Here is a 24,400-nt window from a genome sequence, read left to right as displayed (position 1 = left end):
AAAGAAAACTGAATTCAGTACTTGCATGCTAGTCTGAGATGACACATATACCTGGAGCGTACACAAAAATATGTCAAAATATCCAGTTTTGGTGTGTATTCGCATAAACACACTCAATTATGTCTTAGGTGAAAGTAAACAGTTGGGAGGAAAATCTGTGTCAATATATTGGATCTGTCTATCAGGTCTTAAAGTGACAGCAGCCTAATATAGCCTACCTGCTGCTGTCTGTGACAAAGAGAAAATCACTTACTGCTCTTGACGGAATACTCTAGTAGCTTTAATAAGAATCAATGCACAATTAATTTACACTGTGTAGAATATAAAGTGTCTTATTTTTACATTTTATTACATTATTAAATGTCTGTAGTATTTCATTAGTATAGACCTACTTAAAAACATTTTTTTTTTTCATTTATATCTTTGATTGTTTTTTTTTTTTTTTTTTTTTTTTTGTCCTATTGTAATTAGTAACTGTTTACATGTCTACATTGAAGTTTCTTCTCATATTAGGCTAGGTTTAGTTTTGCTGTGGCATTGAAAGTACTTTTTGAAAAAAAAACATGGTGGCAACTTCTAATTTTAAGGTCAAAAGCAAAATAATGTTTCTAACCTCTTGGAACAAGTGGTTTACATCAAAATGACAAAAACAATGAGTCTCATTCATGAAACATTCGTAAATATACGAGTAAATATGTGAGTGATTTGCGCGTAAAGAGACCTTCCCGAAAACTCTTCTCCTGATTCACAAATACTTCGTAAACGTCAGAAGTGATAGTGAAATGTGTGTGTGTGTGTTAATGAATTCCAATCAGTGGGGTGGGATGCGCGTGCACGCTTATTCTCAATTACCATAAATCCCGCCCATTAAATCCGACTGACAACTATATATGGGCATCATATTATGACACCAAACTAAGGATTTTGGCCATTTGGGGCCATTAGTTTGCCTAGCCCTATTGAAATCAATGAATTATTTGATTAAAGTGCTCCATTTGCAGATGCTATTATTGGCTCTCACAATAAAAGTAAAAAGAAAAAAAACATATGTAATTACTATATATCATATTTTTTCAAAATGCTGTGTAATGTACCTTATTAAGGTGAATTAAAATGCAGCCTTATTAATGAGCAAAACGTTCGGATGTTAAACACACTATTTACGCGTGGCTGGGAGCAGGTGTAGATTTCTTTCGTACCAACTAACATTTGGAAATACAAACATTTTAATGAATCCGAAAATTTACGCCAGAACCACTTTACACACGATTTGCACAAAAATTTGTTCTGCTCGTGTTTCATGAATGAGACCCATTGTTTTTTTTTTCTTTTCTTTTCTTTTTTTTGGTGCGGGTTAGTAAAAAATTGTGTTGAGCCTGGAGTCCATGTCCACTCTGTGAAAAATAATATATGCACGCGTAATCTGACTGAAATTTCAAATGATTATTACTCTTAGATCGTGTTTCTAATTAGGAATTACTCATTGGTCATGAGTTAATTTAGATATTTGATTATTCTGGATATTAGTTTGACAAATCCTGATGCAGATTTTCAGAAATACCAAACTCCACTTAATCGACTGGTCATAGTGATTTCAGATGAATCCAAAATAAATCAAGATTAGCATTTATTGTTTGTCAGGTAAAAATGTATCATTACCAATTATATAATTAAACAATTAGAAGACAATTCAGAAATAATAAATACATAACATCAATTGCTCAAAGATGACTCTAAGAGTAAGAAATGCATACTACAAAAGCACATAATTGTGCTGATATTTTGAGTGCACAGAAATAAATGTAGACATTCTGTAATTTCAATTGATGTATTACTTTTATCTGTATGGAAAAAAAAAATTACAAAGTATTTTAAGTCGATTTTGCTGCTATGTGAAGAAAATCCAGAAAAATGTGCCGGCGCATTTGCAGACCCCAGAGTGTTAATAAAGTCTCACATGATATGGATTGCTTTTTGCCAATCGGAGGAAAGCAATGCATCAGAATCTTACAAAGAATTTGTCTCAAGCATTGAAATGGCTTTTTGAAAATAACAAAATTATTGTAAAACCGGCAAACAAGGGAGGTACTGTTGTAGTCTAAAACACTAATACATCCATAAAGGACTCTGACAGCTTACTAATACTGATTACTATTTAGCTTTGGCCGACAACCCTTTGGAGATGGCAGTGCCCAGTACCTTTAAGCACAAAACTCTTCTGCACCAGGCAGAGTATTTCAGTAGTGTTGGATCAAGTGGCCTGTTGCAAGTCAGCGCAGAGTATGGTGCCAATTCATTGAGGATGCAGAGAGAATCATCACCACCACAGCAAAGGAAGTTGCAGATAAACAACTTCAGACAGTGACCACAATCATCGTCAGTTTTGTTGCAGAGGTTTGTGGTTGAAGAGTGCAGGACCAGCAGACCAAAGTATACCTTTAACGAAGGGCAAACAAGTTCCACCAGCTGCGGCAAGAGCTTTTAGCTTTGGCAAGACAATTCAAGGCGGCAATTGAGGAGCAGAGTAGCACAGAAGGTAACAGAGAGAGAGAGCAAAGAAATGAGCTGTGTTTTAGGGGAAAAACAGCTTTTTTATTGTTGATTTAATGCTGTTTCTATGGCTATTTTAATGGCAAACGTCGAGAGTGCATCCAAATGATGCACAAGCACAAATGGCTCTGCTCTCGATCAGATACATGCGTGCACTCAAACTAAAACTCTCCTTGCATATCAGCGAGAGCATGACTCGCGACAACACTCGTGAAAAAAATGTGTTTTAGGGTCAAAATTGTAATCTTGCTGCATGGATATAATGCAAATGAAACATCCAGTTGACGTTGATTTTGAGTTAAATAAGAAGCGAACTAGAGTTGAAACGTGTTCTTTTTGAAACAGAGTCATTGTACTGTATTTTTGTATTTATTTTTATGTTATTTTCTGGAGCTACTGGGACAGACAGATAAAGGTAAGCCCACATTATGTCTGAGTCTGTAAAACGGCCATTAACAAGAGGCCAGAGACGCTGAAGACATACGCGAAGAGGAGAAAATTCTGTAGCAGGCAGAGCAGCTCACTGTTCACGATGCTCAAAATATAGGAAGAAAATATAAATATTGAATTGGGGGTGAGGGATTATGAATTAATCTCTAAAAGGAAGATTTCTATGGCAATGGCATTTTATTTTCCTCTTACCTCCTAATAAAGTAGCTAATTATTAGCGCATTTCAGCTTTGTTTACAGCGGTAACCAAGAAAACGCTGTATCACTGCTACTCCATAAGCGCCACCTGCTGTCAGAGAGTGAATCTGCGTCCCATTCAGCCTGCTGTTTTTGTTTCATGCTTTTTTTTGTGTGTAGCATTTATAATTTCACAAAGTCAGACCGTTCTGTTTTTGCTTTAAATCTTGAAATTAAATCTTATTCTTTGTTTGATTGGATTGTGATTAAAAAGCAGTGGTTCCCTCTAATTTGAAGTGGCTATGTATTTTTGTTTATTATAATAATATTAATAATAAATATCTGCAACCAGTATCAGAATCAGCCAATTTGCTTGTAAAAATAAATAAATAAATCAGAATCTACATTGACCATGAAAAAAAAAAAATATTAAACACAATTTGGGTTGTCTTTTTCTATCAATTAGATCTTGTCTTACAAAAAGGTCGAGGTCAGGGATCTTGGGCTTAAAAAGGTTGGTGACCACTGCCCTAAGTGAATATGAAAGATAGCAGGAACTAGGGGCCCTCAGAGCCCTGTTTAACCCTCTGGAGTCTGAGGCTGTTTTGGGGCCCTGGAGAGGTTTTGATATGCCCTGACATCTGTGCTTTTTTCAGTTGTTCTTAAACATATTAATGGAAATGGTGTCATTACACTGTATTCAGCACAAACTAGGCTACCATAATATGTAAGGAACATGTATGTACATGTTTGTATTTTTGAAGGAATGTTTATGTGCAGTTATTGAAAAAAAAAAAAAGACTTCTGGGTATTGGAGGTTGTAGACTATAGTTTTAGCTTCAAAATGATGTAAAAATTATCCTGCCTACTCATTCATAAAAAACAATGTATTGATTAAAATTTTGTAAGACACTTTGGTAACACTTTACAATACGGTTCATTAGTTAACATTAGTTAACTACATTAGTTAACATGAACTAATAATGAACTGCACTTATACAGCATTTATTAATCTTTGTTAATGTTAATTTCAACATTTACTAATACATTATTAAAAGCTTGTTAACATTAGTTAATGCACTGTGAACTAACATGAACAAAGAATGAACAACTGTATTCTCATTAACTAACACTAACGAAGATTAGTAAATACAGTAACAAATGTATTGCTCATTGTTAGTTCATGTTAGTTAATCCATTAACTAATGTTTAACAAATGAACCGTATTGTAAAGTGTTACCGACATTTTTTGTCAAGAAACACAGTATGCATGGACGCATTAATCTTCATGAATAATGCTGTGATTCAAACCTGAGAAGACAAAGACTTGCATAACCTGCATAATGACCCGCATAATGAGCCCTTTCAGTCAGGTAGGCTATGTGAAAAAACCCTCTGTGAACATGCTGATAAAAGTATTAACATAAATACAATGTCCACTCTTGACAAAAAAAACAAAAAAAAAAACATGTTTTTTGTGATGTTATGCATGCACATATTATTGCACATCATGTGAGGAAAATGTTGTATAGACTTATTATAGTTTAAATTACAGTACCAGTCAAAAGATTGGACGCATACTGTTATGTTTTTAAAAGAAGTCTCAAGTCTCTAACCAAATAATGGTTTTCTATTTTAATATACTTTAAAATATAATGTATTTCTGTGATGCAAAGCATCTGAACATTTATGTTACCTCTATGGCATTTCATATAGGATATTTGTTATATTATATAACCTAAATGTTAAAGTGCAGTTGACAAACTATACATCATTACAAAGATCTAAGACTCAAGCTTCACATTTTGACCTGTTTTACTCTTATAGAGACCGTAATTTGTTAAATTCATCAGGAGTTATGAATATGAAAAAAGGGAGTTGTACAAAACAACATCCATCAGGGTGTTTAGCTTAAAGGGTTAGTTCACCCAAAAATGAAAATTATGTCATTAATGATTCACCCTTATGACATTCCAAACCCATGAGACCTCTGTTCATCTTTGGAACACAGTTTAAAGGCAGGTTAGGTAAAAAATGTATAAAAAACTTTTTTTTCAAAATTTGTTTAAACTTATATATATATATATATATATATACACAGCTATGGAAAAAATTAAGAGACCACTTAACATTGATTTCTGAACTTGGAGTGGTCTCTTAATTTTTTCCATAGCTGTATATATCAATACATAATTCAAATGTAAGTACTCTGAAAAAGAAAGTATAAAAATCGAGTGTCTGTAGACCTCTCACGACTGTTTTAAAGACAGCTCATTATTTCCATTCAGTCCAACCCCCTCCCTTCTGGGCTCTTTCCAAAGCCACGCCCCCAAAACGCATGAACGGGCGACTCTGACCACTGAGCTGGAAGACGCATTATTTACCTGAGACGAGCGGAGAGGAAGGAGCACAGTGCATGTAGTGACATCTTGTCAGAATCACATGTAATAAAAATAACTTTATAATTATGAAGATAAACAAACAAGATGTATTTTAGTACTCACTATCAAGCTAGCATATTGATATTGGTAAAGTTTAAAATATACATTTTTTGATTCGCTAACGAGCTAGTTATCTATAAGGCAAAGCTAAATACAGGTTGCATGATACACGTTTTTCCATTACCATCATTTACACTGTGATGAAGATGAATTTCGTGTAAGATTCATAACATATACGTTGTTCTACAGATAAACAGAGTAACATACACTCAAATATCAACTCACAACCTCATTGCAGACACAAAATAATAACACACACATACAACAAAGTGTGTACGACACACACAGATACAAGATAAAGACATCAGTAATCATAGGTAGAGAATATAAAAACAAAACAAAGGCGAAAAAAACGTGCAGGTAAACTTACAGGTGAACATGGTAAAAGAGTTAGACAGAGTAACGGAGTACGGAGTAACGTTAGGCCTACTATCTGTTAAACATGTATTTAGTTATCTAAAGCAAAATTATGCACAATTCAACACTATAGCTATCATCTTGAGCTAGGCCTATAGATTATTTATAGTCTCTACAACGGCTCGCTGAGTATTGTTATGTTAGCTATATTACACAGCTACGTGTGCTAATGACACATGCTTCATGAAAAAATAAACAAAAAAATATGTATGATCAAAATACAAAAAGAAAGATTTACCTGTCCAGCAGAAATAAAGCCATCAAGGAGTCACTTTTCAGCCCCTTGAGTTCCCTCAGTTCTCGCCATCGCTGGAAAGCCACGCCGATATTAACCTTTACTGTCTATGACTCGCATTTTATTTCTTTGTTTATCCAAAGACTTTTTGTTCATTGCCTTTTCTTGTACTGTTACTGTATTCCTTTTTTTGCCTGGTTTGCCTTCACTAAATGCATAGGCCGGTACTGTGAATTTTGCTTGCTGTTTCTCCGCCCTTGTTTTGGTATTACTAGGATCGCGTGCCTCTTGAATTCCCCAAATCAAACGTGCGCGCGCAAGTGGGCAGGTCATGTGTGGCAAAATGGTGGTTGCCATGGTTGCGAGAGAGTGACAGTCGCCTAAGCCAATCCTGTGTTTCGTCCCGAATGGAAATAATGAGCTGTGTTTAATACAGATTAAACGGTCTAGAGTCACTCGATTTTTATACTCTTTTTATCAGAGTACTTACATTTTAATTATGCATTAATATATATAGAAAGTTTAAACAAATTTGGAACAAAATTTCTTACCTACCCTGCCTTTAAGATATTTTAGATTTAGTCCGAGAGCTTTCTGTCCCTCCATTGAAAATGTATGTACTGTATACTGTCCATGTCCAGAAAGGTAATAAAAACATCATCAAAGTAGTCCATGTGACATCAGTGGGTTAGTTAGAAGTTTTTGAAGCATCTAAAATACATTCTGGTCCAAAAATAACAAAAACTATAAATTTATTCAGCATTGTCTTATCTTCCAGAATCCTTTCCATTGAATTGATTCCATTGAATCCTTTCATCTGTCGGCGTTGGTAATGCAATTTTACGTCGCCGTGGTTGTTTTTGGCGATTAGGACATCCGCGACATTTTGAAGCATCGAAAATACATTTTGGTCCAAAAATAACAAAAACTACGACTTTATTTAGCATTGTATTCTCTTCCAGGTCTGTTGTCAATTTGCATTCACGACTCCGCTGCTTCTTCTTCTTCTTTCCTGTTTTATGGCGGTTGGCATCCAGCTTATTGGTGCATTACCGCCCCCTTCTGCTCCGGACAGTGACGCAATTAGGACATCCACGACATGCACACCTATGCACCATTTTAAAAAAATATAGCAATACCAAAATACAAACAATGTAGAATAGCTTGAATACAGCGTGCATCTCCCTCAGACTGTAAACGAAGCTTGAGCACACTAGATAACACGTCATCAGCGTCACTGTCCGGAGCAGAAGGGGGCGGTAATGCACCAATAAGCTGGATGCCAACTGCCGTAAAACAGGAAAGAAGAAGAAGCAGCGTCACTGTGGAGTGAAAGCGGATATATACAACAGACCCGGAAGAGAAGACAATGTTGAATAAAGTCGTAGTTTTTGTTATTTTGGACCAAAATGTATTTTAGATGCTTCAAAAACTTCTAACTAACCCATTGATGTCACATGAACTACTTTGATGATGTATTTATTACCTTTCTGAACATAGACAGTATACCGTACATACATTTTCAATGGAGGGACAGAAAGCTCTCGGACTAAATCTAAAATATCTTAAACTGTGTTCCGAAGATGAGGGCACTCTGTGCACATTTAGTCCACAGATGACTCAGTGAAGAACAGGCATACCATGTGACATTCCAGGAACTAACAGAGGTTTCCAGAGATCGCTAACCATGGCTATAACATGCAGATAAACACTTTTGAAGATAATAAATACACGATTGGGACGATGTATACATGTATTGCCTCAGAATTTGCGTCTGAATAGTGCTCGCTCTGTGGGCGTGGCCGCATTAGCAGATAATGAGCTGAATCACAGACGTCTGACGATTCGGCGCAGCTGCCTCCTTCGGGAGTGACAACTGTGCCCGATTTGGACCTGGAAATGATGGCCATGCTCTTTAGCACTCTAAGCGCACCGATTAAATGGGTTTGCCAGACGGTTTCAGAAGGCCTTAGGCTTTCTATCATGTAATAAAACAGAAATAGAGAAAGCAACAGGCACACTGGGTTCCCGCTTGTTCTGTAAACATTTAACGAAGTCACTGTTATCATAGCGGGAACCCGACACACATCACTGAGAGCTGTTATCGGTTGTTTTTGGTTCACCTAGAACAGATGGAGGAGGGTGTGTGTTACGAAGGGGACTCACAGGCAGGGATCCAATTGCAGCGTTTTATTAGAAGTAAGAGTGGTCGTACAGGCAGGGTCAATCAGGAGCAAACAGGAACAGCAAGGGACAGGCAGAGTCGTAGTCAGGGTACAGGCAGTAGATAGAGGCAGGCAGATAACACTCACAGGTCGGTATACAATGCAAAGGTCAGGACAGGCAGTAACGGGTCAATAAACAGGAAACAGGCAGGATTGGTAACAGACAGGCAAACAGGATATAACGCTCGGAATTGAAACAGTGTTAAACAAGACTTCGCCCTGAGGTGGTGTGTGTGAAAGTCCTTTATAGTCCTGGTAATGAGCTGCAGCTGGGTGTGGTGATTAGTGATAGTGATTGGTGGAGTGAGTGCAGGTGATAGGCAGAGAGGATTATTGGTAATGTAGTCCGGGAAGTGACAGGAACAGTAGTGATTGTGACAGTGTGGGCCCTGGCGTTGTGGCAGAGGCCGAAGAGCTCTCACAGGAGGAGGGGGAGGCCGAGCTGGGCCTACAGGCTTTGGTGGTTTCGGGGCTTGCTTTTTTGTTGATATCTGGGGGCGCACAGCAAAAGAGTGGGAGAGTTTGGTTCCAGCATACACCAGTTCCTCCATTTTCTCTGAGAAGCACAGAAGAGGGGATGCTGGAGAGAGGGATAGCGTGTCCGGTGAGAGGGGCTGTTGAAGTTTTAGTCTTCTAAGCATTTCAAAAAGTTAATTGAAATCCCTTTTAAGGAGTTCTGACTGCTCTTTCCGAATATCATTCTTCCCCATATGGATCATTAGTCGATTTACAGTCTTATATTTCATCGGAATGCTCTTAAGTTCCCTGTTTAAATCAGAAACTGTTGCTTGTGGAAGGCAGCATGTAGTTGTGTCCCTGCTGCTAATGTTTCTGATTACGGAGTCACCCACTATCAGAATCCTGGGCTCTGCTGCACTGAGCTGAGTGCCACTGTCTGTTCGACCTTGAGCGGCAGTTAGCATCAGTGTTAGCTGCTGGCTGGTTTGATCTGTTTTTGATCATGTTTGGGGATTCCTCACCCACATTCATCACAGCTGGAGATTCCTCACCCACATTCATTAACACTACAAATATGTTCTCCAGATGTATGATTCTTCAACCAGAAGAGGCATATTATTTCTAATCCTTTTGGATGTAGGCAGCTGTGTTTTCCCTTCTCCGGAATGTAAGCTGATGGCTGCTGTCAGTGGGAGGCTAGTCAGATAAAATTTCCCCTTTTTTGTAGCAATCTTCCAGTTAAAAAGTTTGTTGGTGCCAAGATTTGTCGTTTGAGCACTGTGCTGATTTGCTGTAGTTAAAATTAGGAGATAAAATATAAAAGCAATAGAGCAAAGCGCAGAGCTGTAAGCAAGAGCATCCGAACAGTAGCGAAGCAGGAAGTGGAAGTATAAGTACTTACAGTGTACTTACCTAAGAAAGTACTGAGTAATAAACGGTAATTACATGGGTTAGGTTAGGTTTAAGGGGAGGTTTAGGGTAAGTACTTCGTTTTTACCCAGTTATTGTGATTACTAAAATAAGTACATATTATGTACGTGCGGAATAAGAATAGGATTGTAAAATAAAGTGATACGTATTATTACATGCTTACTCTGGAGTACGCTGGATACTCTGGATTATTACGTAAATACCATGGTATATGGATATGGTAAGCATGGTATTTCCATCTGATGCCATCACTGTGTTGTGATGCTATCACAGTACATTTTGTAAAGGAGTAAATAGTATCTTCATATGTAATTATGTTAAGTATCTATTCAGACTATATTCACATCTCAAGCATTATTATATAGTTTTAAGGAATTGACGACCACCCTCATAACTCTTTCAACATAAATAATAATAGAAATGCTTAAAAACCTTCTAGATGGTTTCCTAATAATTGCTGTTCTTTCTCCGTTACTATCTGTAGTTTCTAGACAAATCAGAAGATGTTCTCTTGAAGCACCAAGCCAGCATTAATGAGCTAAAGAGGGCCCTGAGGGAGCCTAACAGTAAACTGATGAACCGAGAAAAGCGTCTGTCAGGAACGTCCCCAGGCAGCACTCCAGAGAAGAAGGCAGTGAGTATGGACATACAACATAATAGAGCAGGTTATTTGTATATGTGCTAATACATGGTTTAGTTTCTACTTTTGGCTGCAGTCATCATGTATGTGCATCATACTGTAAACATGTTGATTGTGTGCAATGTGGTTCTGTTGTTATGATACATGGTTACACCTTTTCAATGACAAGTCTGTTAACATTAAAGTTAAAAAATTAAAGTTTCTCCTTACATCAAAATGAGTATTTATGTGGTGAGGGTGTAGTGTTTATTGCCAGAATAATTGTCATCTACTGATACAGATTTTCTTTTTTTTTAACTGGAAATAATGGAATTTGAGATGTAGATCATGTTTCATAACAAATGTTTCATATTCTGTTCTCCACTATATTCATACATTTTGTTGTGTTTGTATTATGGAGTGTTGTCTTATTCCAAGTTGCTGCTTTGTTACAGTGCTTTCATGATGCTAATTTGAAGAAATATGTTTGTTTATATTCTAAATGTCATTATTTCTAATAATTTTATTTTAATTTCTTTTTCTTTCTTTCTTTCTTTCTACATGTTAAATTACTGATCATAATTACTGTTCATAATGTAAGATCATGTATGGCCGATGCTCTTTTTTTCTTTTCTGTTGGTCTTGGACCTGGCCATCTGTCAGGAGGCTGTTGGTGCAGAGGTAAGGGAACCTGTAAACAGCCTCTCGGTGGAGGCACTTTATCTAGAAGACTCTATTAACTTCACCTGACGTTCTTTAAACAGTCAAATTCAATGATGAGTTGCTGATTTGAATGCAAGTAAGATTCTTGTACAGAATTAACGGTTTTAATTTATGTGATTAAATAGGGCTCTGAGGAATGGGTGTTGATCGACAATGAAATGGAGGAGAAAGGAAAGTACAAAGTTGGTACACCTCAATCTCCTCTGGTCATTGATCCCCTTCCAAAGAAAAATGAGACAGAAAAACAACAGGAAATTAACAAGATGATGCACATTGAGCTAAAGAGAGATGACAGTAATGAAACACAACTGCAGATGGAGACTTCTGCAACCTCAAAAATATCACCAATGGGAAATTCAAGTGAGTCTAAGGAAAATATTATCACAAGAGAAGATGCCACAACTAAGATTAAATCTAAATTGTCTCATGATACATCAGAAAGAGAGCCTACACGACCTGCTGAGTCTAGACCTAAGAACAAGAAGACCGCAATGTTGGATGTCATGGAGGATCGTTCTCAACATGAAGTCAGAAGAGAGAAAAGACCTCAAAGTTTAAACTTGGGGAAGTTGAGGGACTTTTTGTATGAGACAGAAGCCAAAAGTTCAAACATTACACACAATAGTGTAGAGTCTGATGAGGACAACAATACTGAACTTATAGAGGAGATTGTGGTCTGTCATCCTGAAGATTTTAGCATAACAACAAACATGTGGTCTTCATCTATAGTTGAAAAGCTAAATCAGCCAGCCACAAATACATATGCTGAAACACTGCTTGAAGAAAAAGCAGAGTTTCACAGAGTAATGGAAAAAGACTTTCAGATTCCTAATCAGAGAACAGCAAGATCTGATATGGCAAGAACATTTACAGAAGATCAAGAGAAGTTATTCACCGAAGTAAAGATTATGAACACTGAAGACAAACAAGAAAACCAAGATTCAGTCACTGGCCCTGGCAAAGGTGAGCTGAAAAGTGTCAAGACTGGTATCAGAATTGAAGTCTTGAAAGTCATTATGATCGATAATAGTGACAACAAAGAGGAGTCTGGGAATACAAACAAGAAAAAAATTGAAGAGTTGGGTCTAGAGAAGAAGATAAGCAATTTTGAACTGGAGGAATCTGCAGAGATCCAACCAGCCATGGAATTGAGAAAGACCAGCCAGATTATAACTGGTCATGTGAGATCAGATGTTGGAACAAGAATGGTTCCATTGAAACCTGAGAGTGTGATGAGCCAAGGCTACAAAGATGACCAAGATATTGGACACGGCTCTGAATTAATGAAAAAAAACTTTAAAAGATACAGTATGAATGAATCTTTTGTGAGACACTTTGACCCCTGTACGTTCAAGAACAGAGACACTAGCTATTCCCATGCAAACTCTACCACAAGTTCAGTAAAAGCTAATACAAGTCAGGAGGAATCATCTTTGGCTTTTATGGACATCTATAAGTGCTCTAAACAACAAGCATTAAAGGGTTTTGAGAGTTCACCACAAGAAAGTGTTAAACAGAATGAAGACACTACAAAACATACCAGCAGAACAATCCATAGAGATCTTCTGTGCACTGATGAGGGGATTTCAGATGTCCAACTTCATTTCAGCTGGGCCCCAGTCAAACAAAAAAATGCCTCTCCAATGCCTCCTATCAAAACAATGAAAGCAAGAGAATCAGGTCTCTTTCTGCGCAATAGCCACAATTTCAGCAAACACCCAACTGTTGAATCTGACAATAAGAACCTTCCGGTAAATCAACTTGGCATCTTCTACATTTTCAGTCACTAGACATACAAGTATTGCATGAGATTCAGCTTGACTCACACATTCATTATTTTTCTTTTCATAATTTATACAATACTTGTATTTACAGTACAGTTAAAATCATACTATTTGCTTGTCCACAAAGAGTGGGGTTGGAGAAGTCTACCATATGACCATTAATGAGTATGAAATGTTTAGGTTTCTGTTTAACATGCTGTTGATACCTCAAACAATCTCTGCTTAATCTTAAAACTATTTCATCAATATGTTTATTGAATTGACAAAAAAAGTGTCCGTAGGTTAAATATTTTGGCCATTTTCTTTGATGGCACCTTTCTTCAACCATCAAACTTGGATTGTTTTTCTACAAACCTGAAAAATAGTTTCCAATGTGGTAAACAAAAATGCTTCCATACACATCCATATTTTTTTATTATTTAATTTAAGCAATGATGTCAAACAACAACATTCAACCATTATCAGCACTTTATGTGGTGATTGAGGAATATATGAAAAGGTGCAATTTTGCATAGATGACCAGAACTGCTACCAGTGTTGTTCGAACATGGTACTGCATTGCAATAGCCGCTTGTTGGCCCAGAGCCAGGGCTAACAATGTGCTGTATGGGGCCAATGGCCTCGGACCTCAAGCCATGAGGCCAAAATCAAGCTGTGATTCCACTGTCGGGCTAGTGGCACCACAGGGCCTATAACCCGCACTTAAAGGGTTAGTTCATCCAAAAATGAAAATTATGTCATTAATTACTCACCATCATATCATTCCACACCCGCAGAACCTTCGTTCATCTTCGGAGCACAAATTAAGATATTTGTGTTCCGAAGATGAACGAAGGTCTTACGAGTTTGGAAAGACATGCGGGTGAGTAATTAATGACATAATTTTCATTTTTTGGTGAACTATCCCTTTAACACACCTCCATAGAACAGCGTCGCTCAACCCCACAATTTCACCAGCATGGGGCTAGCTGACTGAAAACTAGTTATATTGCAAAATGAACATAATGTTTGGTCTTTGGTCTTTACTTTACTTTGGTCTTTACTTAGACATAAGACACCAGCATCAATATTTGACCAATGATTTACAATTTTAAAAAAGTTACACTGACAGTAATTTAATCAATTGTGTCAGGAGTGCACATCAATCATACTGAATCAAAGAGAACACACATACATACTTCAGTCCTGCCTGGTTTCATTTATTTGTGATCATAGGAATGCACAAAACAACTCCATTAAGGCTTTTAATTCCACTAAATATGTGATATTTTATCAAAAATATTGATAAAATCTCACACATCACATTTCTATAGATAGAATAAGCATTTCTATTAATTTTCCACAGAATTATGTAATCCGAGGATGTTTGAGCGGTCTCTCTTATTTTCCATAAGCATATATGTATTTATTATAGCAATGGTTAACATAAGTAGTCTTTATCATTACATCTAATATTTCTGCCTCATACAGTGATCAGAATCCCCATCGGATTGCAGTCGGAAGTTATTTCAGACACTCACTAGTGCCTGAAAGTGAGTTTTGAGCTGAAAATTATTTAACATTTTTTAAACCTCACTGTTGAGGTTAGCTGGTATCCTGATATGAAAACGTACTCGGTCACGTACATAACCTCGTTTCCCTGAGACACAGGAATGAGTACTGCGTCACTAGAAGCATATGAGGAAAACGTTCAAGCCTAAGGGAAAATCCACATAAAAAGGGGCTCGGACAATGTCGGAGTCCCTGTAGATAATCAGGCTGGACTAAAGGTTGAGCCGTGCCCTGTACGATCATTCCTATAGGAAGCTACACAGCCAGGGCACCAGGGGGGTCCACAGTGGGTATCAGTAGGGCTGATGCCCCAGAAGGGCAACCCAGAGAGTTCGGGTTGTGCAGATATAGGAGAGCTAGCTCCTCTGAAGTAAGACTGCATATGAGACGGGCTCAGCTGAGGTTGTCTTCACTTTGCAGAAAGGACCCGTGCATGCAATCCGCACAGATATCGCCAATGGAAACACCACTGGACCAAGCCCAAGATGAGGCCATACCTCTAGTGAATGGGCTTGTACTCCAATGGGACATTGCAGGCACATAGAAGAGTAACAAAGAGCGATTGCATCAACAATCCAACAAGAGAATCTTTTCTTTATGACCGTAAGCCCCTTGGTGCGGCCTCCGAAGCACACAAAGGGTTGTTTAGACTGTCTGAAGGAGGCAGAACGCTCTATATAATTTCTCAATGCCCTGACGGTGCAGAGTAAATTGGAGTCCTGGGGCCATATTCACAAAACATTTTATCTTACCACTAAAAGTTCTCCTAAATAGCAGTAAAAGTTCTTAGCTAAGGGTTTTCTCTTAAAACCTGTTCACAAAGCTGCTGAGAGAAACTTTTACTAAGGAATAGAGAGAAGTCTTAAGCTAAGAGTAAGGGCGGGGTTGACCTCGTTGCTATGGAGTATACACACATTCATGGGCGTAGGTTTAGGGGGGGACACTAGGTACTAGTCCCTATCAATATTTTGAGATGACAAATTTGTCCCCACCAATATTTAGCAAGCTCCTTTGAACTGCTATTTGGATCTTTGCATTGGTTTTTGGATCGATTCTAACGGCCAGGAGTCAGGACGACGACAGTACAAGAAACGCCGTAATTTGATTGGCGGCGAGGTATCTGACAGGCTACACACGCGGGCCGGGACTACTTTTGTGCTTGCACTAGCAGCGAGCGGTTGGTGTGTGTGCGTGCGCGCGCTCATGTTGACGACGCCGACGGTAAGTTACCAGGGCTGTCTCTCTGCCACATACAAAGGCCAAAGTAAAAAACATTTTAATATTCCGGTTTTTTTTGCCCCTCTTTGTACTTTGTAGATGCCACCTAAGAAGAAGAAAGGGGACATAAGAAGCAACCTATTGACTAAAGATGAAAATAAAGCATCCAACTGAAGCCCAAAAATGAAAGCAGAAGATCATAGAAAATAGGCTAGTGCTAAATTACAAAAAGGGGAAACATTTTCAGTCTTTGCTGAGACATTATTATTATTATTATTATTATTATTATTATTATATATTGCCCAAGCGTATTTACCCCATCGCCAGCTCTGCTAATGGTCAGCTACCGGGACTTTTCCATGCCTAGCCAATAAGTCTAGAGTTGTTTCTTTATTTATTTATTTATTTTTTTTACTATACATGAATTATCAAGATGCACCGATCGAAATTAGCCTACTGAAAATATATTGTTAAACCAGCTAAAATAGCTTATATTGTTAGACCAAAAATATCTTATCGATTAATTAAGTAATAAAGACATGTAATAAAGTAATAAAGAAATGTATATAAAAAAAAAAATTAAACATGGGTTCGTTTGTTACGCAATCCATTCCACACTCGACGTTCTTGGTTTTCTTCCCATTTATTAAATATAGGCAATTGGTTGATGAAACATTGATTGAAATTAAGATACAATTTCTACAAAACGAAATTCACTTTAAAGAAAGACTTACTATAAAACAAAACTTAATGAAGTGGTCAAACTCAAGTCTGACCCGCTGCATGTCTCCCAACATTGCGCATCCGTCATGCTATTCAATTATCATAATCATCGAGATGAAATTAAATAATAATAATAATAAGCTATAGCCCACTATAAATATTAAACTAAATTTGCTACATTTTATCCCTCTGGCCGACGAACGCGCCGGCGCTTTCTGATAGATTTTTTCCTCATGACAGCTGAAACAACTGAAAAACCAAAGCTGAGACCAAACCTGAGACCAAACCTACGCCCATGCACACATTGATTGGCTGATGGGGGAGGAGTCAGCGATTTAATCATAGAAATATTGTAGAATGAGGTATCATGTTTCCATATTAAAATAAAGGTTTTAAAATACAGATGTTGCCCAATTCAAATAAATATTTTTTTAATAAAAATGTTGCCATAGTTAAAATAAAATTTTGCCATATTGTTGCCATAAAGGTTTTAAAATGTAGACTAAGTGTCACTAATTAAACTGGTAGCACTTTATTTTACAGTATGTGTACTTTCCTGGTACATATATAGTAATTATATTGCACATACAGGTAAAAGAGTGGTAACACAAGGTACTTACCTGTAAATATGAGCTGCCGACGTGACCTACTCTGCAACAAGGAGGAGGCAGTGAGAGAAGCTGGGCTGTCACTGCATATTAATGGTGTCTCAGTCAGCTCTGGTTCAGTGTTTCGCGCACACATCGAATCTTGCAAGCAGGTTTAAACGTTTCTCGCGTCAGTCTCTTACTTGGTCGCGTGAGAAAAGTCGTGGCTTTCTTTCACCGCAGTGCCACAGCAACAGCTGTGCTCACAGAAAAGCAAAAGATGATTGCGATGCTGTGCTTTAAGAAGTTAGGGGCCGTTCACATTTTCGCGTGCAAGTCAGTATTTCAAAAGTAACCACGCGGCAGGCGCGCTCATAATGGAAGCAACACAGTCGCGACGTGCATGTGGTGCGTTTTCCAGGTGCATCGAGATGAAAAATTCTCAACTTTTCAGAATGCTGCAAGCGCACCGCAGGCCATGTGACAAGAACCAACTGATCAGCTATGTCCTTTCCGTAACAAAACATCAAAATCTCAGCCGAACAGCTGTTCATAGCTGTACATGGTGGTTTTTATATCTTATTTCCATAAATATATCTAGAAATCATAGCTAGAAATCACTTTATCCTTTGCTGAAACTTCCTGATCCTCTTGGCGAGCGCAGTTCATGGTTGCATAGCAACGACCGATGCCACGGGAGCTCAAGCGCTTTGGAAAGATGGAGAAGCGGTGCTGCCGCGCCTTCCACGCGTTTTTAGACTCAATATGTGAACGGTCGCTTAGGATTTTTAATTCTAAGTTCATTTTAATTCTAAGTTCATTTTAACATTTTTTCAGTGACAAACAGACCTATTCAGCTGTTAATTTGAATACAGAAGATTTGTATTAAACCTGAAATGTGATCTTGTATGTACAACTAGGGAAATTATTGAAATTTGTAAAAGTTTTTTAAATAAATCTTATGTGAATTTCAGTTTCATTTTGTTCAAAATATCGTGATACATATCGTATCGTGAACTCTGTATCGAGATACGTACCGTATCGTGACCTGAGCGTATCGTTACACCCCTACTTAAGACCAATACAAAGAAAGGATTTTTAGAAATCTTGGCCAACTGAAAAGTATGAACATGAAAAGTATGAGCATGTACAGCACTCGATACTTAGTTGGGGCTACTTTTGCCTGAATTACTGCAGCAGTGTGCCGTGGCATGGAGTCGATCAGTCTGTGGCACTGCTCAGGTGTTATGAGAGCCCAGTTTACTCTGATAGTGGCCTTCAGCTCTTCTACATTGTTTGGGTCTGGAATATCGCATCTTCCTCTTCACAATACCCCATCGATTTTCTATGGTGTTAAGGTAAGGCGAGTTTGCTGGCCAATTAAGAACAGGGATACCATGGTACCTTAAACCAGGTACTGGTAGCTTTGGCACTGTGTGCAGGTGCCAAGTCCTGTTGGAAAATTAAATCTGCATCTCCATAAAGTTGGTCAGCAGCAGGAAGCATGAAGTGCTCTAAAACCTCCTGGTATATGGCTGCGTTGACCTTGGACCTCAGAAAACACAGTGGACCAACACCAGCAGATGACATGGCACCCCAAACCATCACTGACTGTGGAAACTTTGCACTGGACCTCAAGCAACATGGATTGTTTGCCTCTTCTTTCCTCCTCCAGACTCTGGGACCCTGATTTCCAAAGGAAATGCAAAATTTGCTTTTATCAGAGAACATAACTTTGGACCACTCAGCAGCAGTCCAGTCCTTTTTGTCTTTAGCCCAAGCGAGATGCTTCTGACGCTGTCTGTTGTTCAAGAGTGGCTTGACACAAATAATGCGACATGCTGAAACCCATGACCTTTTGTGTCTTGACCTCCTTGTGTAAGGTGTCAATGGTCGTCTTTTGGACAACTGTCAAGTCAGCAGTCTTCCCCATGATTGTGTAGCCTACAGAACTACACTGAGAAATCATTTAAAGGCCTTTGCAGGTGTTTTGAGTTAATTATCTGATTAGAGTGTGGCACAAGGTGTCTTCAATATTGAACCTTTTCACAATATTCTAATTTTCTGAGATACTGAATTTGGGATTTTCCTTAGTTGTCAGTTATAATCATCAAAATGAAAAGAAATAAACATTTGAAATATATTAGTCTGTGTGTAATGAATGAATATAATATACAAGTTTCACTTTTTGAATGGAATTAGTTAAATAAATCAACTTTTTGATGATATTCTAATTATATGACCAGCACCTGTACAGTTAATTGTGGACCGCCTCTCGGTTTTCTGCATCCCTCCAGCCACCCCGTCCCTCACTGGAGATATGGAAGAACTTTGGGTTTGGGCTAATTTCCAAGCTCGGAGCCCTCAATCTCTTTGGACAGCACACCAAATACGCTATATATATATATATATATATATATATATATATATATATATATATATATATATATATATAAAAAAAATATTTTTTTTTTTACTCTATTCAATCATTTGTTAGTGTGAACTCATGAAAACCATTGCCACAGGTAATCAGACAATATTTATTTATTTGTTAAAGATTTATTTTTGGCGTCTCATCATAGATTCAAATCTATAAATCAAAATGTATTGCATTTATGAAGAAAAGATTCAGCACCCAATGCTCTATCGCTATTGCCTCAATGGTGTTCAGTGTCTTCAGGTGGATTAGGACTGTTTGTGATTTGGTCTTAGTGACTTAGGAGTCCTTTTGACTACTCCTAACGTTTCACAGATTTAGGAGCTAGTTTTGGTGCTAAAATGCTTTGTGAAATACTCTTAGAGCAAAAATTTCAGACTCCTAAAATTGTGACTGACACGCCCATTATTTTTAAGAGATTCTTCTAAATCAGCAGGTTAGGAGCTACTTTTAGCCTTAAGATGTTTTGTGAATATGGCCCCAGCTCATCTCCCGAAGGGAGGGAGTGCTGAGAGTGTTATAACCTGTGCTCTGAACGGAGTAGAGAGCACTTTGGGTGCGTAGCCATGTCCTGGTTTCAAGGCAACCTTGGAGTCATTGGGCCCAAGCTCAAGGCAGGTAGAGCTCACAGAGAGAGCCTGTAAGTTTCCTGCTTGCTTGACTGATGCTAAAGCTAGCAGAAGGGCAGTCTTAAGTGTCAGGGCCCAAGGTCAGCAGATTGCAGCAGCTCAAAAGGAGGGCCCTTGAGAGCCCTTAGGACCGTGGAAAGGTCCCAGGTAGGAATGGTAAGAGGGCGGGCGGGTTGAGCGTCCTGGAACCTCTCAGAAGCTGAGTTGTTCCTTCGTACTGACTCGCTGGCAATGGGAGTATGAATTGCTGCTATGGCTGCCACGTACACTTTGAGTGTGGAGGAGGTGAGGCCCATGTCCAAATGCTCCTGAAGGAAATACAGTATCGACGATATGTCACAAAAATCTTTGGTCTTCATTCTGAGCTGTGCAGCAGGCAGAGAAGGCCGACCATTTAAGGGCATAGAGGAGTCTTGTAGAAGGGGCTCTAGCCTGAGAGATAGTGTTTAACATACTTTCTGGGAGGTCCACAGGCCAAAGATGCAGTGCCCACAGCTCGGGCTGGGGGTGCCAAATAGTTCTGTTCACCTGAGAGAGGAGGTCCTGCCTCAGGGGAATGGGCCACAGGGCTGCTACAAGCAGCTGAGTTAGCACAGAGGATCAAGGCTGGTTCCTCCAGAGCAGGGCCACAAGAAGCACTTTGTGGCCCAGCCTCCTCTTTACGCCTTTCAATTGGGCCAATCATGGGCCAGCACATGTCTGTCCTTTGAATAGTAGATTGGGCAGTGCGAGTTGTCTTCTGAGGCAAAGAGGTTGACCTCTGCTGTCCTGAAGATTTCCCAAATTTTGTGAACCGTTTGGGGGTGGAGCGTCCACTCCTCTGAGGGGACATTACTCCAGGACAGCATGTCTGCTCCCTGGTTCAGTTTGCACAGAACATGCGTTGCTCTCAGCGAACGTAGGATGGGCTGTGCTCATTCCAAGAGGTGCTTCACCAGGGTGAAGAAGTGCTTCGATGATAGCCCCCCTTGGCAATTTATGTAGGACATCACCGACATGCTGTCTGACTGGACTAAGACGTGGTGACCTCTCAAGTTCTACCAGAAAGACTCGGGGAGGTAAGATAACATGACAACCATATTTATTAACAATCAGCAAGCAAAATGTTGTAAGAAAGTTCTTTGGCGTAGGCCCCGTCCGTAGCTCAGACCCTTAAGGGTTGCGGACACTGCATTTCCTGCCTGAAGATGAAGGCAGGGGCATAGCTGACCCCCGGGAGGTATGGACCGGGACCATCCTGGTGGTGGTGGGGAGGATGGAGGTGAAGGTTTTCGTCAGCATCTGCGGACTCAAACATGTGTCAGCAATCTTATATACTCCAAGAGCAAGATAATGATCGGTTAGCTCTAAACTAATTGGTGACGTAACATTGAGTCTTCCTGGCAGAACTTGCGCTAGAGCTTTCATTTCTACCAGAAAGACTCGGGGAGGCAAGATAACATGACAACCATATTTATTAACAATCAGCAAGCAAAATGTTGCAAGAAAGTTATTTGGCGTAGGCCCCGTCCGTAGCTCAGATCGTTAAGGGTTGCGGACTCTGCATTTCCTGCCTGAAGATGAAGGCAGGGGCATAGCCGACCCCCAAAAAATGGTGGAGAATTATCCCACCGGACGGAGCCTAGCCCGAACCCCCAAAAACTGTGAGGAAATATATACCCACCAGTGTTGGATCTTGCAGTTCCTGAAACAGAGATAAAAAAATAATAATAATTAAACATGAAAAAACTACAATGCTCGTCAGTGCAAGAAAGCGACTTCACCATGGTGTGAGAAAAATGGTGAAAGCAGTTAAAAGCACAGCAGACTAGATGAGAGGAAGGCGAGAAAAAGAAAAGACCAAGAGGGTAAGACTACAGAGACGACAGCCACGTTAGGCCACACATACACAATAGCCTTGAACGGCGACAACAGCCACATTAGGCCACACAGACATGACAGCCTTGAACGGCGACACACAGACATGATAGCCTTGAGCGGCGACACACAGACATGATAGCCTTGAGCGGCGACAACGGCCACGTTAGGCCACACATACACGATGAGCTTGAGCGGCGACAACGGCCACGTTAGGCCACACATACACGATGAGCTTGAGCAGCGACAACGGCCACGTTAGGCCACACATACACAAAAATCTTGGGCAGCGCCAACGGCAAACCTTGGCCACATGTACACGATGGGCTTGAATAACGACAACAGCCTCGCTAGGCCACACATACACGATAACCTTGGGCGGCGCAAACAGCCACATTAGGCCACATGCACACGATGGACTTGAGCGGCAACAACGGCAAACCTAGGCCACACATACACAATGGGCTTGAACGGCAACAACGGCCATATTAGGCCACACGCACACAATGGGCTTGAGCGGCGACAACGGCAAACCTAAGCCACACATACGCAATGGGCTTAAACGGCAACAATGGCCACATTAAGCCACACATGCACGACAGGCTTGTGCAGCGACAACGGCAAACCTAAGCCACACATACTCGATAGGCTTGAGCGGCGCCGACAGCCACATTAGGCCACACATACACGATGGCTTGAGCGGCAACAACAGCAAACCTAAGCCACACATATGCAATGGGCTTGAACGCCAACAACGGCCACGTTAGGCCACACGTACACAATAGGCTTGTGCAGCAACAATGGCAAACCTAAGCCACACATAAACGATAGGCTTGAGTGGTGAAGACGGCCACGTTAGGCCACATAGACACGATAACCTTAAACGGGATAAAACACCACCACCACCAGTATTTGCAAAGAAAAAGTACCTGATTAATGATGAGGATTGAGTTGGAACACAGCAGTCCTCTCCATCTGCTGTTAGAGAATTTTAAACCACTGCATTGTAAATGGAAGGCAGATATTTTGGTTAAATAATTAGAAGGTATATAGTGTTTAAGAAAAGACTTGTTAAAGCACAAGTACTGACATCCGATATGCTTGGGTTTACCACCCACTAATGGCTTGATAGAACTTGGGTGACAGGGCTCCATCTAGCCATCAGACCTGCTACGAAAGCTAGCAAACCTTTGCAAAAGGATAACGATGCAAGCATTGTGTTGAATGCCATGAAAACAGACATTAAAAGCTGTATGATGTGTAGCGGCAGCCAGAGCTTTGCGATTAACTTTGATTTGACAGATGCCGCTCTAGCACCTTAATAGAAAGGAAGCAAAAGTACACAAAGTGAATTAATGTTATGAAGCTCAACACAAAGTAAGAATATCATCAGTATGATATTATAATAAAATCTAGCTACAGTCAACAGACTAAAACATAGAATGGCATTACAACTTTGAACGCTCAAAACCATTTAAGATGATAGTATGACATTAGACCAAGAAAAACAGCCTTGTGTTGCATCACGATTTAATTCCTGCGATGATCTGATTGTGTGTGTGTGTGTGTGTGTGTGTGTGTGTGTGTGTGTGTGTGTGTGTGTGTTGCTTTAAGGTTTAAACTATGATTGGGGTTTCCCCAACCCTTACAACAATGGAGCCGATTATTAAATGCCATTCTTTGTTTTATACTTCTTAAATGAATGGTATAAGCTACCTGTACGTCATGTGGATCATTAACATGCTAGAAGTTACAATGCAAACGAGCATGATGAGCGCTCACGTTGAACAACTCTGTCTCTAACAACGTGCGATTGCATAATACTGCTTTTGTAACAGAGCAAAAGAGTAGCCTATGATTTTACACGTAATCAACATCGAATCGACATCAAAGTGCAAAAACGATGAAAAAACTTATCACTGAGATTAAATGCTGATTTGTACTGATGCGAGAATGGTGAAGATTGCAGCCGTGTCTTTGATGACGGACTGAAATAAATAGGAACAATAAAATCTGTGAAGCGAGGACTTGCATGCTTTGAATTGAACAGGATTTCTCTCTCCTTGTCGCGACAGCTCGATGAATGTTAAAGCTGATAGGCTGACATAAATGAAACCATGGCATTTAACATATCCCATCTAAAATGAACATTTTTCATTAAAGTAGTACATCGAACTAACATTTTCTGTGATTATTTAGATAATCACAAAATAGCATGTGCATGCATCATGATAGGAACATTGCGGTTCACTGGAGCTTAAGTTTTTAGATAACCACATCAGTAATTTAATAGATAACGATAACGTCAGACTGGATTTTTAAACGAGC

At 39.3% G+C, this 24,400-nt stretch overlaps 1 protein-coding gene across 3 annotated transcripts in view; it reads left to right on the top strand.

The window, feature by feature from the left end:
* Positions 1–24,400, top strand: part of LOC137021686 (band 4.1-like protein 1) — a 660,940-nt gene that overhangs the window by 599,086 nt on the left and 37,454 nt on the right. For all 3 annotated transcript variants that reach the window (XM_067388496.1, XM_067388498.1, XM_067388497.1), the window contains one exon: positions 10,429–10,578. In XM_067388496.1, coding sequence (XP_067244597.1) covers positions 10,429–10,578 — 150 coding nt within the window. The remainder of the gene's footprint in view (positions 1–10,428; positions 10,579–24,400) is intronic.

The sequence above is a fragment of the Chanodichthys erythropterus genome, chromosome 6 (assembly GCF_024489055.1).
Source record: "Chanodichthys erythropterus isolate Z2021 chromosome 6, ASM2448905v1, whole genome shotgun sequence".
In the NCBI taxonomy this organism is placed as follows: Eukaryota; Metazoa; Chordata; class Actinopteri; order Cypriniformes; family Xenocyprididae; genus Chanodichthys; species Chanodichthys erythropterus.
The sequence above is the reverse complement of the archived record's forward strand: the minus strand, read 5'-3'. Positions and strand labels throughout refer to the sequence as shown.